Source organism: Melanotaenia boesemani, chromosome 3 (assembly GCF_017639745.1).
Source record: "Melanotaenia boesemani isolate fMelBoe1 chromosome 3, fMelBoe1.pri, whole genome shotgun sequence".
In the NCBI taxonomy this organism is placed as follows: domain Eukaryota; kingdom Metazoa; phylum Chordata; class Actinopteri; order Atheriniformes; family Melanotaeniidae; genus Melanotaenia; species Melanotaenia boesemani.
The window spans coordinates 4865729-4884663 of record NC_055684.1 but is presented as its reverse complement, the minus strand read 5'-3'; the positions used below and the strand labels follow the sequence as shown (position 1 = coordinate 4884663).

At 39.1% G+C, this 18935-nt stretch overlaps 1 protein-coding gene across 2 annotated transcripts in view; it reads right to left on the bottom strand.

Annotated features, from left to right (window-relative positions):
* LOC121636600 (integrin alpha-5-like) overlaps positions 1 to 18935 on the bottom strand; it is a 66658-nt gene that overhangs the window by 10399 nt on the left and 37324 nt on the right. The window contains exons 19-24 of one of the 2 annotated variants that reach the window (XM_041980217.1): positions 10675 to 10742; positions 3783 to 3972; positions 3294 to 3386; positions 2968 to 3047; positions 243 to 323; positions 58 to 163 (exon numbers count right to left, since the gene is read on the bottom strand). In XM_041980217.1, the coding sequence (XP_041836151.1) occupies positions 58 to 163; positions 243 to 323; positions 2968 to 3047; positions 3294 to 3386; positions 3783 to 3972; positions 10675 to 10742 (618 nt within the window). The remainder of the gene's footprint in view (positions 1 to 57; positions 164 to 242; positions 324 to 2967; positions 3048 to 3293; positions 3387 to 3782; positions 3973 to 10674; positions 10743 to 18935) is intronic. The other variant, XM_041980218.1, reaches the window with a different exon arrangement.

Below are 18935 nucleotides of genomic sequence, written 5' to 3'. Positions count from 1 at the left end.
CATTACATCGACACATATTTCTATTAAATACCTCAAACAAACAAGGGGGAGTAGTACCTCATAAACCTGCTGAAGCACAGGACCGACATCCTGCTCCTCCACCAGACTGTGACCAACGTTCCAGTTTGGAGGAGGAAAGATTACTTTGTCTGGCCTTGAAACACTGCAAGAGCCAAAATCACAATAATTACCATGAAATCATGGTAATGTAACAACATGACAAAGTGGACAGTAAGCCTCACCCCTGCAGAATGACATCAGCCATGGCAGCAACGTCCAGCTCAAACAGCATCGCTTCACTCTCTGAGTTGTTTTCATTTTTACTACAACACACAAAAACAGAAGATGAATGCTTGACCAACATTTATTCATCCACTAATTAAAACTAACTCAGAAGATTACTTGTTTAAGATGTAAATTAAAATCAAATAAATGTGTGGCCAAAGTCGATGTCTGTATGTATACGTGTGCTATCACTGCTGTATTATTGGACCTCTGCTAATGATGTGGCACATCCTCGTAAGCGAAGATAGATTTTTTCGTACATATGACGGTAAGCCGGTAGGGCAGCGCCATGACGGTCTGCCATCTTTAAACTACAGCTGCCGGCAAGGGACAAATAGCAGCAACTACACTTTTTCCCTGGGAGCCAGTGCACAGTGAGACACAGGAGAAGATAAACAAGAGTGGGTTACTACCCCTGCAAGTTGGAAAATCTGTTAAATTGTTATTTACAAAAATGCCGGACCATGCATATGCAGCAGCATCATGGGAGCCATTTTCACCATCACCAAAAAAGCCAAAAAGGGGACTTAAAAAGCAGCGTGACCAGAAGATACAAAAAGGAAAAACATGGGGTTAGCCAGGTAGAAAGAACTCAAGAAGGAGAAAAATTTTAAAAGGAATGCTGAAGTTGTAGCTTTCCCCTCAACAAGTAAGTCAGCGATTCTGCCTAAATGAGCCTAAAACTTTTGTTAGACAGTGTTGCTCATTACCATGGTTACCAGGGGCAGCATAACAGTAGTAGGCGAACTGTGTTGTTGTTGAATATGGCGGCGGTGAATAAAGTTAATGTTCAACTTCAGAAGTGATTTCTTTCTCTGTAACATTGTGAACCCTTAATGAAGCTACAGTTGCAATATGAGACAGTGAGACACTACATACTAGAAGTATACATTACTTTGCAATACACAAGTCTAACATTAGATAACAGTAATTCTTGCACAGTGTCCCTTTAAAGATATTTAATATCAAACAATAAAAAAAAATGTTTTGTTTAGTTTTTTTTTTTGTGGGGGGGGGTTAAGATAGAGTAACTCTTTAACTCTTAAATAACTTTTATATTTTCTTGTGAAAATCGTTTGGCTCGATCATTAAAGGGGCAATAAATGGAAATTCATCATTTCTAGACTAAAGTAATGAAAAAAGTCTACAGGCGTAATTTCATCTAGAGTATAGCATGACGTCACACACCTTCTCCAGCCTTGTGTTTACCAGCTGGTCCAGCCACATGTTCATGTACATACATGTGAATCGCCGCCTCCTCTCTCCTCTCGGAGCCCTCAGCCCTCCCTTCCTATGAAAGGCTTCAGCAAGCAATGGCAGCTCATATTTTAGAAGTAAGATAGAGCCGAGCAGAACGAAACATTGACCTGAGAATAACCAGGATCCGACATTACCTCTGAAAAAACTACGGTCGTTGGATAACGAAAGGGACAGAACCTGAATTAACATTGGCCTTTCCAAAGTAAAGAGCACTGCGAGAGCTGAAAAGGCTACAAACTGACTCAGAGCTAGCTTCTACAGGACAGTACCAACATAAATGTTATAAGTTACTTCGACATTTTTCTCAAAATGGTGATGTTGTTTTGCTCAGTGTGTTTGGACTTTGCACATTCATTCGCAGACGAGGAGAGTTGGGGGGAAGAGGTAGAGGAAGGTGTGGTTCATGACACACTTTGTTTTGGTCTACAGGCAGAGCACGACAGCAAAACTTGTGATTAACCAGTTCCCCCCTTCCTGCCTTTAATAACCAGTTACTATGATTACAGAATATTTTGTTCCTTGCTAAAGAGTCAAACGTACATGCTTATCTACTGTACACTCGTCTGTAAATACTATATCAACATCTCTACTGGTCCACAAGTTTCCACCAGGAACCTGGGCTCAATGCACTGTATGGACCTAAATCGGACTCTACTAAAGTCAAACAGCAAAAGAATGTGGAGGCTTGTTTTAAAGTGATATTAAAACCTTTACAATACACGGTAGACCAATTAGATGCTTATGTGTGGGAAGCTTTAGCAGAGCTGACCCAAAAGCTAGCTTGTTTGCATCTGTTGATTCCCAGCTGGTTTGTGAAACAGAAACTATATTCTCAGCCTTAGACTTTGCAGTCTACAAACACATTCATGACACTCTCACAAGGTTTTCATAAAAGAAGAAAAACAGAACTTTATAAGCACAACTTAGGAATAGATCTAATAAGATTTGTAAGAAGATTTTGGTGAATGTGGCCCAGAAATTATAGTTTTAAATACTCTATGGATAGTTTTAATGTGTGTATTTTCTCCACAAAGACTAATGAGCTTTTTCTATGTCAGAGCAAAAATACCAACAAGAGGAAAAACAAAGAGGCACATCTGAACGGAACAAGTTAGATCTTAATCTCTCTACTTTAAAGCAACAAGGCTAAAAGGTGCTTTACAAAGAACCATCTTCTAAAAAGGGAAGAAACTTTTAAAAACAAAGAACCTTTAACCTGCATGAAGTTGCAGAGGCAGGACAGCTGGCTTGTAACTTTACCATTTCAGTCAAAAACAGAGACTGGAAGAATTTAGCTGCCTCGTACGATAAAGATTACTTTAGCCAGAGGAACCATCAACAGAGAAAAAGGATTAAGAGTATCCCTGTCTGCATGATCATAATCCACCCAACATTCCTGGATTGTCTGAAAAATGGACCTACCTTCGTATTTGGAGCTCAAACTGGACAGTATTGTGAGTATCCTTCAGTCTCGGCACAGTGAACCGAAGGCCGGCCCATAACTACACACAGAAGATTCATTTAATGTCGCGGTTTCATATTTCAACTGGATTTTACTGAAGAGAAGCAGAGAATGAGTTATTTCTCATAAAACTGATGTACTGTATGGATAACAGTTTGTTGATGTTTTTATGCTCTATCAGGTGTTACGTTTGCTTGTGAATCAATCACACCAGTTGATTTAATTGTACTGAAATGCTAAAAGTGAGCAAAGCCAAGAAAAGCATGAGGGTTTTTCCGGTTCTTACACTGGTACCAGACTTCATGGGGTTTCCCAGATCACACACAAGATAGCGGGTCTGGTTTTCTGCCTCATAGCTGCACGTCAGCTGAGTAAAACTCTGGAAAGAACACAAAAGATTTCAAACTCCGTCAAGCTGTGAAGTTTTAAGACTGCACAACCAAAGATTTACAACAGTGTGTTCTGCCAGCAGACGATTAGTTCTTCTTTGTATATTTTCTGTAGTGTGTTTTTATTCTGCTCATTTGTTGGTAGGAATGTACACAGTGTTTTCCACATCTGCTAATGTAAGTCTCTGGAATATAGTTCTACTTGGTTGGAAAGTCAAACAAAATAAAGAAACAAAGTAAACCGGCTGTGTTATGAAAGCAGAAGATTTGTTATTTGTACTTGCTGCAGAATAATAATAATAACAGTGATTCAGAGATTAAAATAAAGGGGAAAATGATAATCATTGCTATTCTCTGTCAGGCAGTGTGGAAATGTGACTTGTTACCTCAGCAAACAGAAAACTGTCGTCTAACGTTCGCCTCACCGCGTTGTTGCGCGCTATCCCGCTGTAGTCGGCCTCCGGGGGCAGCGTCACATACAGCTCAGCCTCGTACGCCCCTCCCTCTCCCTCATTCCTGGCATTAAAGGTCAGGACCAAGGGGTTTTCATCTCCCAGGTAGGCCTCTGATCTGTCCCTGTGAAAAGAAAACACAAACTACATCACTGACTCCTCTGACGCTTGTTTTTTTATCTCTTGTGTAATATATGAATATACAGTATTTGAATGTACCATTCTAGTATAAGGATGTAAGTTATCATTCAAGGGTTTGAAAAATGTTTGTTTTGTAACGTGTTTGGTGTAAATCTGGTGTAAGTGAGAACTGAATCTCGAATGAGGTTGTTTGTCTCTGTGCTGGCCCTGAGATGAACTGGTGACCTGTCCAGGTGTACCCTGCCTCGTGCCTAGTAGCTGCTGGCTCCAGGGAGATAGATGGATGTATTCAATCTTAGGCCTTAGCTTTAAATGATTAGAGGCAGAACCAAAACATTAGAACTATTTTTGGTTTCTAAGGAGCTAAAAAGTGTAAACTCAACATCTGAAGTACAAATCCCATTTTAAGCAGAGCTGGAATTTTTTGGTTTTTAATGCAAATAACACAGACAGCTACAGAAAAAAAGGAAAAAAAGAAAAGCATACCTTCAATCAACTTTAAGTTTTAAATGGCTATAAAAAATCATTTGCTCCTCATCGTGTTTGATGAATAACATACAGCATATTACATCATGGGTCATTTTTTTTAAACAAACTGATTCAACAGCTTGTAAAATCGCCATTGGCAGTAATAATTAAAGTGAACCTTTTCCATATGCACAGCTCTCTGAAGGTCCCACCACAACATTTTAATCAGGTTGAAGTCTGAATCATGCCAACACCTCGATTCTTTTCTTTTTCAGCCATTCTGTTGTAGACCTGCTTCTGTGGTTGGGATCACTTTCCTGACGCATGAGTGTCACATGTTTCATCCAAGTTTTAGCTGTCAGACAGATGGACTCATGTTTGACTCTGGAATACTTTGGAATCCAGAGCAGCCCATGGTCCACTCAGTGACTGCCAGTTGTACTGTGGCTGCAGAACAAGCCCACATCATCGGCCCTCCACCAGCGCGTTGACAGCTGGTATGAGGTGTTTGTGCTGATATGATTTCTGATCAAACATCTCCACTTTGGGCTTTTAAGGGAGCATTTGCACCAGGAGAGTCTGGGGGTTTGAGTAGGCATGAAAATCTGAAGAATTTCGCTCCTTCCTCTGGTTTGGTTTGCGTTCTCACTGCACTTTACTCACGCGGACCAATCCGCCTGAAGCACATCACACAGTTACAACAACTGCTCACTAGGGGGCGATATTCCCCCAAAGACAATATAATCCAGCCTCACTGATTGGTCAGGAACAATTGCAGCTCATGCAGTGCAAGTTAAGATTGGAGCAACAATCAATTTCAGCCGTCTTCGGGTTTCTGATTTTACTTTTGTGTTTAAACCCCATCTGGTTTCACCAGAATCCGTCCAGTATTTTAAGCTGCAGGTCTGCTGAAGCCCTCAGCTGGTTTAAATCAGGGTTAAAAACTTTTCTGTTTGCCGCCACCTGTTATCAAAACAATTGTTTCTAGCATTTTATTCTAGTTTTTCAGTTTTATATCAATTATTTTTTTTTCCTTTTTAGAGTTTGTTTCTAATGTACTTTTTAACGCTTCTTCTGCACCCCTCTGTAATGTTTAGTGTTAAGCACTTTGGATGGTCTTGTACATAAAATGTGCTTTACAGATAAACTTGCACTTAGCAGCAGGAGACGCAACAAGTTATCTGACATTTGCTACGACGCATCCTACGTCACTTCCTTTCATTGGTTCACTGGTTGGTCCGTTTGCTTTCACACTGTAAAAGAACCACACCAGGGTTCACTTGCAAGTAAACCGAAATCCCCAGTTTTAAGGCGGAAGAGAGTTCCCTTCTTTGGTCCACACCAGAGCATGAATAAGCGTTCACACTGCTCCAAACACACAGTATTATCCATGGAAACAGACCAGGATCTGGCCAAACAGCGCTAGTGTGAATGTGCCCTTAAACACATGTAAATATCTAAATATATTTTATTCAGCAGATAGTCTAAATATCCATACATGAATAAATTCAATAGACCCCCAAACTGATCATTTTCCACAGATTCTGTCCCAGTTCATGACCAGTCAATGAAGAAACAGGTGTACAGAAGCGGAGTTGGACATATGTCAGTCAGTCAAATAATTACCCACCCATGCTAGAATATAATAACAAGGGCAGTTTCATTTGGTTTGGTAGAAGCAACGGAACGATATATGGACAAATTTTAACTATAATCCATCATAATTTCACTGGCAGACCAGGTCAAGTTGAGCATGTGTTCCTCATCCTTTGCTCATATTTTGGCATGTGTATGTTCAGGGTGGAGTTTTACACTTCAGAAAATTCTCAGAAATAAAGCCACAGCTACCAAAGTCAGGATGTTGTTGCTCTTTGCTTTTTTAGAGTAACTGATTCAACAGTTAGCACTTTATCTGTGTAATGCATCACCCTAAGTAAATCAGAAAGTATATACTGATGGCTGGGAAATCTTCTAAGTCTCAAACCATTTCTTTTAATTTTGTAATTATTGATAAAACAAAAAAAAAAGCAAACAACAAGCTCACAATGTGTTGCTATATGTTGAACTTATAGAGCTGCTATATTTTGTGACATTTTTGTATGATGAAGTAGGGCATCAATTCATGAAAAAAGTTGAAATATAGAAAAAAAAAGCATTGCTTCCCTGTTGATGGGAACATCTCGGCTAAAGCTATCAGTCTGGCAAAAGATCTGGTCATTATGCAAAAGCATTAAGGTTAACTTGTTTTATGGCTTAAAATACTTGTTTTAAACTGTCAACCTTGATTCCACTTTTTAATACGTATTATTGACCTAAATTAATTTGGTAAAAGAGTAATATTTTTTTTATTTGACCAAAACTAGACTAAAACCTTTTTGAGTTTTCATCGACTAAAACTAGACTAAAACTATCAAACTTAGAAATGACTAAAATGTGACTAAAACTAATAAACATTTTCATCCTAAAGACTAAAACTAAGACTAAAACTGAGATTCCTGCTGGATTCACAACAAAGCCGTTGCAAGGTCCTTTTACATAGTCCAATTATAATCCAATTAATTGTAGTTTAATTATAATTTAATGAGAACAAATCCCTTATTTGATCAACATTAGATCAGTTTATAATCAGTGTGTTCATATAAATAAATCCATGAAAAGAATAGCTTTTGTAAGGAAACCAGCCAACAGCAGTCCAACGAATGACCTGGTCAGTCTGTGTGTGTAGCTATAAATTAAGCCAGCCAGTGAGTGTGCTCTGAAATGACGAGCCTGCACGGGAAAATCAGATAACTGACAGCAGGATAATAGTTAAGCTGGCATGTTTTGAACTGCTCAGCTCTACAGGACTCTAGCAATAACATCGCCTTCATCTTTGAAAGTCTACTGTTGTGTTGCTGCCTGTGGGTCTGTTCACACTCCTGAACTTGTCAGTTTGTGCTTTTTTCTTTAATTTATGTTCACACTCTGAATCAGTCTCCAGATTCTCAATGGCTGTTTGACTTTTTTCCAGCTCAAGTCTTGCATTTATCTAGTGTAATAAAAATGACTGAAAACAGCCGCCTCCGTTAACATGGTGCTGCAGGTTCGTTTGAGCTATCTTTGTTGCCAGGTCCTTTTAAAATCATAAGGTGCAGGGCAAGCCTGAAATCCCCAATAGAAAATAAAATGTAATGAAAATCAGGGACATAAAGTCTAAGCAGACAATGCATCTCTGTTTCAGACGTTCCCCAAAGGCTGTTTTCTCCTGCATATCTGACCACGACCGACCTGGAAAATAACCCAAATCTGATCAGTGATTTGTCACAGGAAACCAACCCCCCACCAAACTCTGCATGTTCACAGTGACGTCCCTGTGTGCCAACATTTTCAGTGTTGTGATAAATCCTCTAGACACCGTCCAACCCTCCCCCGTCTGCTGCAGTAGGTGGTAGTAAATCCATGTTTCTATTTTGCAGAAAGGGGAGAAAGGAATCTGTCATGGATTGAAATTGGGGCTCTTCTTTCACTCCGTTTCCTTCTCCCTTCCCCCCCATCGCCTTCATCGGGTGTGGACGCAGTGACCCCTCGCAAAGTAAGATAACCACCAGATGATTTTGATTAGGCCGGGGCAAGTTAAGTAAATGCAGAGGAAGCAACACCGATGGCATAACACCAACTCTGCAGATGCTGGAATGGACATAAAACTCAGATGTTACACAGAACTAAATTTCACTTGTTGATCAAATATGAAGGGAATCATGAAGCTACAAAAGCATAACTGAAGCCAGAGGATTCAGCTAATACACAATGACAGAGCTCTGGGTTGTAAATGTTAAACAGCCCAGTGTTTGTGGAATGTCAGCCAGCAGGAGAAAAACTGCCGAGTCCTACATCGTGCCGGTGAAGGGAAATTCTCTTTCAGTGAAGTGCTGAATCATTTGAGTTTGGTCCCGAGGCAACTATAAATGCAGATCTTTCAGTTTTCATGGGAAACTTTGAGCTCTGATTGTATTTCTGCAGCTAAGAGAAATCACATGGCCACATAATGCAAAACACTTCTCCTAACAGAGCTGGTAGAGGAGGATGCCAAGAGAGTGTGTTTGCTTTCTGAATGGAGAAGACATTGACAAATAACTCTTCGGTGTGCATTCACAAACAATGAAACATGATTAATTAACAAAAATATGAGCTTGTGGCAGGAGCTGGGGATCATTCTTTTACGTCTGCACTCTACTGAAATCCAGTTCAGAGCTGCAATGACTTAATACTGTGTTCGAACTGAATCACTCTTCCTTTTTGTCAGATTAAACTCTCCTCCACTTTATTACTATTTTAAATCTTGACATTTGTGACTCATTCCCCAAACAAGTTTTATCCAGAAATGCACAGAAATATTGTTCATATTGTTTGCAAATAATAACAGAATTTATTTATTTGATGATGGGGATCACCGGTAGCATAAAGTATAAGATGCATACTGGCAGAAGGAGCCTTGTTTCATCTTTGTTCCAGCTTGTTTCAGCTTATTTCCTGTTTAGAAATTTATTACTACAAGACATTTATGAACTTTAAAAATCTGTCTCACTTCTCAGATTCTGAGGCTAAAATGATGTAAAATGAATGTATGAATAGATATAGCAGCATAAAGGCCGACCAGAAGAAGAAAGCAGAATTTATTACTAACAGAACTTTGTAGAAATAACACACAGATCAACAGTGACCAAGCCTTTTCTCATCTCATCGTTCTCTCAAGTTTTGGCTTTCAGGAGAAAAAGCATTGGTATTGAAACAAACACACAACAGAAACTATTTCCATGTTTCCACTTTTTCCTCATTTCCAGTTATTCCTGCTACTATTTACCTGCTATCCTCACTAAACCAACTCCAGCTCAGCTGCTTTGTGGCGCCACCGTGCATCAGAAACGTCTTCTTGGCTTTATTCCAGCCATAGAGGGGCATTATTTTTCTTCTTTTCACACACACATAGAACTTTCTGCTCACTGGTTGATCTTTGGCTGCTCCTGATTGGACGTTACCGTCAATCTAAGCTCTCTGATTGGTGGAAAAATCAGCTGAGTTAAAATGACAGTTACAAAATGGGCTGCATCAACAATGTTAACAATACAAGCATAAGTAACGTCTGAATTTGCTCTTGTTGTGGTTCTTTTTCTGTTTTTTCCTATCTTTGCTGCTAAATGTGGTTTATTTTTGGGAGGGGGGTGGTGAAGCTTGTGTTAACTAGTTACTTTGCTTTTCCCTAGCTTATAGTCATCCCTATTCTCTATTTGCTGCTATTTTGTTTATATTCCACAGGCAGCCCCAACTTCTGCTACATCTATTCTTCCGTTGGCTCCATGGGCGCCAGTACGGTGACTCAAGCTCCATCTAGTGGTAAAAAGTGATATTACTTAACCAAGTCGGGGCAGTAGCACTATGCAACGTTCTGAAAATACAAATATGTGTTTCCGACTTGTTTTGATGGCACATTGACATTTATTTATTTATTCCTGGAGCCACCGGTGCTCTGCAGCATCCAAAGGCTGAGAAATTGGATTTTACACCTTACAGTGTCTTTCATTTTACAGCACCGTGTTACACGCTAGCAACTGAATATCAACTGAATATCAACACATTGGCCCTTTTAAACACATACCATGTCTGATTCATCAAAGAAACGCAAGACGACATTTCTGAATGTGACAGAGTAAGACATGAGACAAGACTCAACATTGGACTGACTTTTACTGGCTGGAGAGAGCTCAGAAAAGAGACATGATACAAGACGCATGATAAATTAGCCTTTTTTAGGGGGTGTTCAAGTGAGGAAATCTGCCAACGTTTTGTGTAGGGGCTTTGATACTAGTGGTTTTTAAAAAGCACTAATTTCACATTCAATACATCCACATTAAACAGGTCGTTGGTGAAAAGATGCATTTCTCCCTCATGTGTTTGAAGAAACCAAAACAGAGGTGAAGAGTAGAAGAAACTTTACATTTATTGGTCAGAAAGAAAAGACACTGCTCTGTGGTTGAGGCTGGCAGCTGTGTGCCTAACTGCACTTGCCTTCTAATCTTTATAAGACGTTAACTGCAGCTTGTTTTGGAGCTTCCAAGAGGTCAAAGATCCCATTAGTGAATTTCCTTGTTAAATTTGTATGTGTATGTGAGAAAAACAGGGAAATTAGCGCTGCCTGGCGGGGGTATTTCAGTAAACAGTGAGAACAGTGATTTCCTCTTACCCATATACAAGCAGCTTGAGGTCAGGGACGCAGATGTTGTCTTCTCCGCAGTCCAGCTGAATCTGGGCCTGATGAGAGGGAGAAAAGAGAGGGCAGGGTTAGATGGAAGAGGAAGGAGGAGTGACAGATGGATACGGTGAGTGAAAAGGTATGAAGAGGGAAAATCTTTGGAGGAAGTGGATGTTTACAGAAGCCTGAACACTAGATTGGTGATTTTATGAAAGGATAATAGTGGATATAGTCCACACATATCCTCAATATATGCCCAGAACTAACATTTGCCACAACCAGATGCCAGGAAGTTGTGAGAAAGCAGTGTCCTTTCATGTTTGCTTTATAAAAGAAATATGTGCTTAACATGTGGACAGGAAGAAGAGGAATAACAGACATGCTGAAGGTTTAGGAGAATAAAGGGATAGTGAATTCCATCAAAACTATTACATTTTTGTGGAAAAGCCTCCATGAAAAAGAGAGAAAACCTCACAAGACAATAGGATTAATTTCCTCCTTCATCTTCTGTGACAGATGACTCTGTAAAAACTGCAGTCTCAGATAAATGTGATTTGATTTGGCAGTATTGACTTTTCCAGTGCTGATCTTTGTGCTTTCTTCCCTCTTTTCTCTTCTGTCTCGTCTTTCTGTTCTCCCATGTAGCTCCATGTCATTGTTGCCACGGCCTCGTCTCCTCGGCATATGGGAAACATTAGACTGAAAAAACGCTACAGAGAGCAAAGACTCGGCTGGGTAATGGTTAACAGTGTCTCGTGGAGATTCCTCCTTCAAATGGCTGGTTTTACACTCATTCTGCCGGCTATCCGTCACATAACACCAAACAAACACAACATGTGCACATGTGCTCTGCACCAAACTTTTAAATTCAAAAGAAGAGGCCAAAGTTATCCTCTCTGTCCTCAAACCGCTTTCATCTCTCTCCACTTTCATCTCTTCATCTTCCTCCTTGTCTGATCCAAGTTTACTTCCAAGTTATCCTGAAACAGACCAGTCTGTTGGCTTGTTGGCAACTTCATGACATGATGACAACTCAGACAGAAGAATTAGACCCGATAGATCATCAGGAATAAAGAGAATACTAGTCTAATAGATTTAATACGTGCAAGAACATGAAGAGCTGTTGGATGTCAGAACATCAGCAGCTGTAATGAATTATGAGGAAACATCTAGCTGGACCAGAGTAAGTATTAGCTGAAGGAAGAGTCACTGTGTCACTGATTCACACAGTGCTTTGATTTACATCAATATGAAGCTGTCAAAGTTTAGAGAAGTCAATGACAGTAAGAAAGGACGGGATAGTGTTACATTTAAGAAGTTATGATTAAAAGTTTGGTTTATGGGTGGTACAATGTGGTAACAGTAAAACTCAGTTACCTGTTACATTAAAGGTAAAGTTTGTTAGCTACAGCTCTTCAGCTGCTTGTTAAAGTAGCACAATTTAACTTTCTGACCTTAAAAATCTGTTTCTGACTCTTTTAAATGTTACAGCAACATTTATTGTTTACATTCCTGGAGCGGTCGTTCCCCAGCAGCTTTTTTTCTCCAGCCCCGAGCATCACCTTACACCTAAGTTTCACTTAACAAACTGCATCTGACACCAGTAACCGGATATCAACACACTGGGTGCTTTGAATGCGCACCATGGCTCCACAGTGGTGGAGAGAGCTCAGAGAAGAGACAGGATGCAAGATGGATACTGAATTGGCCTACTGAAAAAGTTCAGTAGGGTTTCTTTAAGATTTGTAAATATCAGTATAAGTGATCCTGGTGAGATTAAAAGAAGATGGCACACAGCACAAATGAAAAATTTAAGGCTTGCATAAAAAACACTTTCAGGATGAACTTATATATCTCTTTGTAAGGATGCAGCTGTAAACCTCAATCAGATCATATGTAAACATTAACTCTGCAAAGGCGGACTCTGATAAAGTGAAGCAGAACAAAATTACAGACGTTTTAGTCCAGACAGTTCAGGCGAGGGATCCATATCAGTCACATCAAAAACCACTACAAAAGAGTAAATCATCAAATATGAATGATTAAAGGGGATTTAATGAATAAAAAGTTATATTAATAGTGTGGATAATGTGGACATAATGATAATCTTCTCTTGTAAGACTCAGACTGCTCATGTGGTCAGCGTTGTGGACTGCTGCACGGTAACCCCACCCAAGGATGATGCAACACGAGAAGCATCACTGCCACATTAAGAGAAAATCTTAATCTTAATCTCAATCTTAAAAGAGAGAAATCAGCTGTTCCTCATTTCCTTCAATCCTCTTGTTGACTGTAAAGCAGATAACTTTTAAACCACCAGCAGCAAAGCATTAATAAAACAAAGTGTCACTTTGTTTTCTGATAGCTAAGTCATTCAGCTATTCACTCAGTTACTAGTTATTGTTACCTCCACCAAGGTTATGTTTTCTGTGGCGTACGTCTGTCTGTTAGGAGCATAACTCAAGTTATGGACAGATTTTTTTTATTCAGTTTTAATGAATAAAGGAATAAGTGATTACATTTTGGGGGTGATCCGAATCCCTGACTGGATCCAGGAATTCTTTAAAGGATCTTTACTATTAGAAGACAAGGATCATTTTGCCATTATAACTTCTAACTAATGCCAGAATCATTGGTCAAAAATAAATAAATAAATCACATGATGACATCATGGTAGACGTTATAATCCAACATTGTTTGACCCGGATCACGTTGATATTTTGGATCTGGTGATCCAGAAGTTTTGAAGTATAGGAGGCACTGGGTGGGCGGTTGGGCCTTTTGGGGTCTTCGGGTGAGTGACCCTGTGGCTTGGCAGAGGTCTGCCAAGTTTAATAATTCTAGTTTAATAATTCATCATTCTAGTTATGGTATGCTACATTGTTGTTGTCACACACTACTTGCAGCATTTCTTTAAAATTGTGTTGGACAGTCACATTTACAACACTGACATGAAACATAGTGACACAATATAGGAACTTCATTGCTTTGTTGCTTTTTGGGGCAATTATTGTTATGCAATTAAAATGCAATTATCGAAATAAATAAATTAAAAAGCCTGTAATTAATTTAGATTAATTTTTAATTGGTCCCACCCCTAATAAATATATAAGATATACAATTTAAGCAGGTAAGCAACTTTCAGGTGTCAGGGAAAAATAAAATCCCAATAACCACCAGCAAACATTAGCTAGCAGTTAGCTAGCGCTAGCATTAGCGTGTTCAAGCTTCTGAATACTGACTTTTTTATTTTACTCTACTTCTGAATGAATTTTAGTAGTTTCTTTACAGTTTGGCAAGTTTATAAACGTGGAGATCAAGCCCTGTCTTCTTGCTTTTATCACTATCTATATCATTATTTATTATCATTTCAGGCTCTTATCAGAGACTTGTTCAGCTAAATTGATGAACTCTGCTTTAGCAGAAAGAAAGCATTTGGGAAAACCAAACATTTGTACAAAGGAGTATTTATCTTTAATTTTATTACTGATCTAGAAACAGAGACGAAAATATTTTCTGCCTAAATGTTTCTCAGTTCTCCAACTTTCTGATTATTTCCAAGACTAAATAAAAAATCCCATTTCCACGTGCCATCAGACCACATCCCAGCATTTGGATAAAATTGCTTGTAAGGATTTTGAGCTGGAAATTAAACACAGGAACACGTAATACAAGTTAACTCCACTGCATCATATGGTCACTCCACCTTGAGTCACTCACATAAACGTGCACGTTTTAAGGCTCTGCCTCTTGCCGGGTGGAGGAGACCACTGGCAACATATATAAACCACCACCAGATGTGTGAGAGCTTAGCACAGCTCCACCCAAACAGAGCTGCCAGTCCTCCCTCTGTGTTTTTGCAGAGCATGACTCACCAGTCCTCCATAAACCTTCCAGTTTTTCATGTATAAAACACACAATAAATACCCACAGAGACCTGAGTGCAGTAAGCAGCTCTTCATGTATCAGTGTTAACCTTCAGCCTCTAACCACACACAGTTCAGTGCTGTAGAGGAGCCTTTCAGTTGGTATGTTTTGAAATGGCAACTTCCGTTTTTGTCATCCAGTTACATTTCCTGTAACAAAAATAACAATAAATGTGCTGCGGCACAGAGATATTAACTGTGTTTGAAACAGGCATGTACATGCTTTTAGATTGTTTGGAAACATATTACAAAAATATTCATCATGACATCTTCTGTGCTCTCATCTCATCTGGTAACGGTTGCGGTAACCATCTGTTTAGTTCCTAAAATGCAAGACGTGTGGCCATATAAGTGGTGCGGTCTACAATTTAAGTGTGGTTTTGTAATATATAGACACACTTTATAACTCTCTACAGAGACACACATCATATCCTCGGAGATTTAAACTAGAAAGGAGAACTGAATTAAAAGCAGGATTAGGAAAAAAACTATGTTTGAAAAGATGGAAAGGAAACTAACTTAATAAATGATGCATGTTCATGTCCAGGGAGGCTTCCACTGAAAGATAGTGGCTAAAATCATAATGGAAATCCTCTGCAAAATAAATCCCTTTAAGGCCTAGAAAAAAACGTACAAGTCTGAAATCAATTCCTTTAGGAAAAAAAGGAAAGATGGAGTTAGGTGATCATTAGCATGAAACAAGCTATCAAGTTACATTTATTGGCACTTGGAGGGGAGTTGGAGGCTGGCAAAGAACGGACCACTGAGTTTTGGTGTGGATTGGAAACATTTTTGTTAAATAAAAGCTTTGTTTTGCTTTTGGTGGGCTGTAGGGAGTACTAATGAGGGGTTGATGTTCTGTTTGCAGTCGATGAGCGTTAGCTAGCACGTGTTGCTTGAGTCCTTGTACCGGGGGTTGGAGAGCGCTTCTTCTGGAGACGTCCTCGTTCTACTGGGAGACTTCGTTGCTAACGTGAGCAATGACAGTCAGACTGGGAGGGACATGATTGGGAGGAACTTGGGAAGAATTTGCTCTATGAGTGAAGCAGCTGCTTTCACAAGGAATATGACAAATTGTGTAATCAAATGAGAAACAGATCAGTCCAATTTTCCTCCTCTATCGTTATCAAAAGCTGCTTCTAGCTGAGTTCTGTTGTTGTCTTTTTAATATTAAAGTGCAAAAACTGAAAAATAAAAGGTGTGAATGAGAGGGCAGTGTGAGTCTTTGTTCATCCAGCTGAAACATGTGGAAAGGTGATATTTTCGAGGGGTCCTATTAACCACCTAACTAAACCACTGAAGACTAATATAAATAGTTCTGGCAGTGTGAAATGTTGCTGTAAGAAGATTCAGCCTCTACAAACGTAAGGTCTTATATGTCATCCAGCATTGCTGTGGTTGGTAAATCTGAATGAAGCCATAACAAATGTCTGAATATATTAAATGTCTTTAACAGACAGACGAAGTAATTAACGATACTTGTTGCATAACGTTGTTTAATACCTAAAAATGCCTTAAAAGTTTTTAGACAGTGAGCAGACTGACCATCACCGACTATAATGGTTAAAATACAAAACAAGCTTCTCTTCTTATTTCTAAGTTTGTATGTCCTTTAAAGTTAAAACTCTTCTGCTCTTGCTTTTTGTTTAGCTAACAGTAAATTTTCTTAAGCAGCTACTTAACTCACATGTTCAGACAGAAATAATGATCTAATGAGTGTTTGCATATCCCAAATTAGGCCTTTTTGTCCTTCCTCTGCATCCTTTACGTGGATATTTTGGTCCCGACATGGCAGAGCAGTACTACCAGAAACCATGGAGGGCAGTGTTGCACAGTTTAGCTCACATGCAACCAGGAAAAGGAACAAAGAAGTTTCATCATGTTTAATGGAGACACAGACTATTGCCGGTTACTGCGCTGCCTCCTATGCCTCTTTCTGAGAATGAACATTGTCATGATCTCCTCCATGTTTGCTTTTGTCTGAAACGGACCTCGGAGGTGAGCTCTGACCTCAGCCCTGCCCCCTGGTGGATGTATTTCATAACAATTATGCTAACATAAAGGATGTATGGAAGTATGTGGGCAGTGACGTTTAACGTTTTAAATGGACGTACTGATTTACGTCTGTAAAAGGAGCACAAATGAGCCTAAAGATAAAAGGTGTTCTTCACTTTTTCTAGTCATAGATTCCAAATTCTGCTTTCCCATTTGTCGCTGAATCCACCATCAGTGGTTTTACCACTACTGAAAGGAAAAGTCACCCTTATAAAAAACAGTTCTTAACATTAACTTCTAAAAACCTGAATGAAACACAGAGGAATGGAGCGACAGTCAAGTCCAGAGTTTATGGAGCCAGTTTATGATGGATTCATTCTGACTGGAATCTAGACTCTACACTACAAGCCACATTCACCTATTCACACACTCATACAGCATATCTTGGTCCTAGTTTTTCTCATTTTTTGTGCTTTTTATATCTGATATACAGACAATTATTCACCAGTATCTTACCCAAGGACACTTGGACATGCAATCTGGAGAAGATGGAATCTAACATACCTTCTATCTGGCTGACAACCGCTCTTCTTCTGAATACAAGTGAGGAAAAAAACTACCAGTATTTCTCTTTCAGTTTGGTGTTTGCTATTCTGAGCTGGATTTGCTGTGTGTGAGCTACTCTTTGCGGTATTAGTTTCATCTAGGCTTGCTTAATGCTGCAGCTAGAACAGGAAGACCCTGTAGAATTACAGGATGCACACCAAAGCAGGTAAATGTATTTATGGAGCTGCTGTACTGTGTATTGCAGTAGTATTTTGACCAAAAGATTTAATAAAACTGTCAGCTTTTGGAAAAAATAAGTCTTTACTGAAGCAAGCGTGTTTCAGTATCTGAAGGTTGTTAATCAGGGACGAGGGATGAGGCACAAAGGAAGAGGACCAAGTAAACAGGAATTAAATTAAATAAGAGCTGCCATTACAATCCAATGTAATAGACAGTGTTTTGCATTATCCATTATTTCTTTATGACCTATCACCGTATTCAATAAGTAAATGAATAAATAAAAGAAATCTTTTCAGCACAGTAACATCCACATAATGGAGAAAGAAGACTAATGATTTCATAGGAGTGAAACAAATATTTTACCTTAAACTGGAATAAAAAACATTTGTAAAGGGAGGTGTTGGCTTTCACAACCTTATCAACCACGTAGAAAAGCAGCTTCGACACTTTCCCATGTGGTTTCACAACTATCTGTACTTTTGAGGAAGATGCTGTGACCACAACGTTTCAACAACCACAAAGAACAAGGATGTCTGGGTGGGGTTGACACCTAAAACTCACCACGGTTAAGAACACGTCCTCAACGAAACAAGATAAACAGTCCTTTTGACTTCTCTTCACACATTTCACATGAACCTTATCATTTCCAAGACAGAGAAGTAAAGTTACTTAAAAAGTAATCCCTGAAAGCTGTTAGGGTTTTACTCAAAGGAAGCTTTGACCTTAAGCATCTAAAAATGTTCACTCTGCTGAAGAAAGCAGCTGGCAACATTTGACTGAGTTTAACAATCAAATACATTCAGGTAACAATCACATAATATCAACAACATTCATATTTAAAGCTGGATCCACAGAACGATTGGGACTTTTGCTCTGTATCTAAATAGTTAACAGGAAATTTTTATGCCATTCTGCTCTCTCATTGGCTGATCTTTGGAGTTTGAAAAGCAACTTAAATGGTTTATTATTTACAGGTGAATCAGGTAAAAATCTAAAACTTGCAGGACAGCGGTCCTTGAGGTCTGAGGGCCAGGATGTTTTCCGTGAACAAACTATAACCGGCTGTTTCACTCCACCATGGCCTAGATTCTTTGTAGGAGCACAGTCTGTCGTCTTTATTAGAAAGATGGCTAGAACACCATAGTGGACATTAAAACATTAGCTCAAGTAAAAATTAGCCCAGTTTTCATGTTGTTGTCGACTTCTTTCATAGAAACCACAATCGTAGCAAGCAAAACCAAACAGCAGCTTTTATTGCCCCCACTGCAAAGCAGAAGCTAATCGAGAAGGACCCTAACCAGCTGAAGTAGTCATGTGCAAACCTCGTTTTTACCCCAATGAGAGGTTTACAAACCACTTTTAACACATTTTTGTAAAAACATTAAAACAGCTCTACTTGAAATATATATATGATCAAATTTTCTTGTTTTGAGCAAAAGCATTTGCCAATGGGGTAAGTAAAATTTGCTTGGCTAGAATTCTCAAAGATAGCAAATCTGCAGATCTTTAAAATAAGCTCAATTGTCTTATATAAAACTTGTTTGT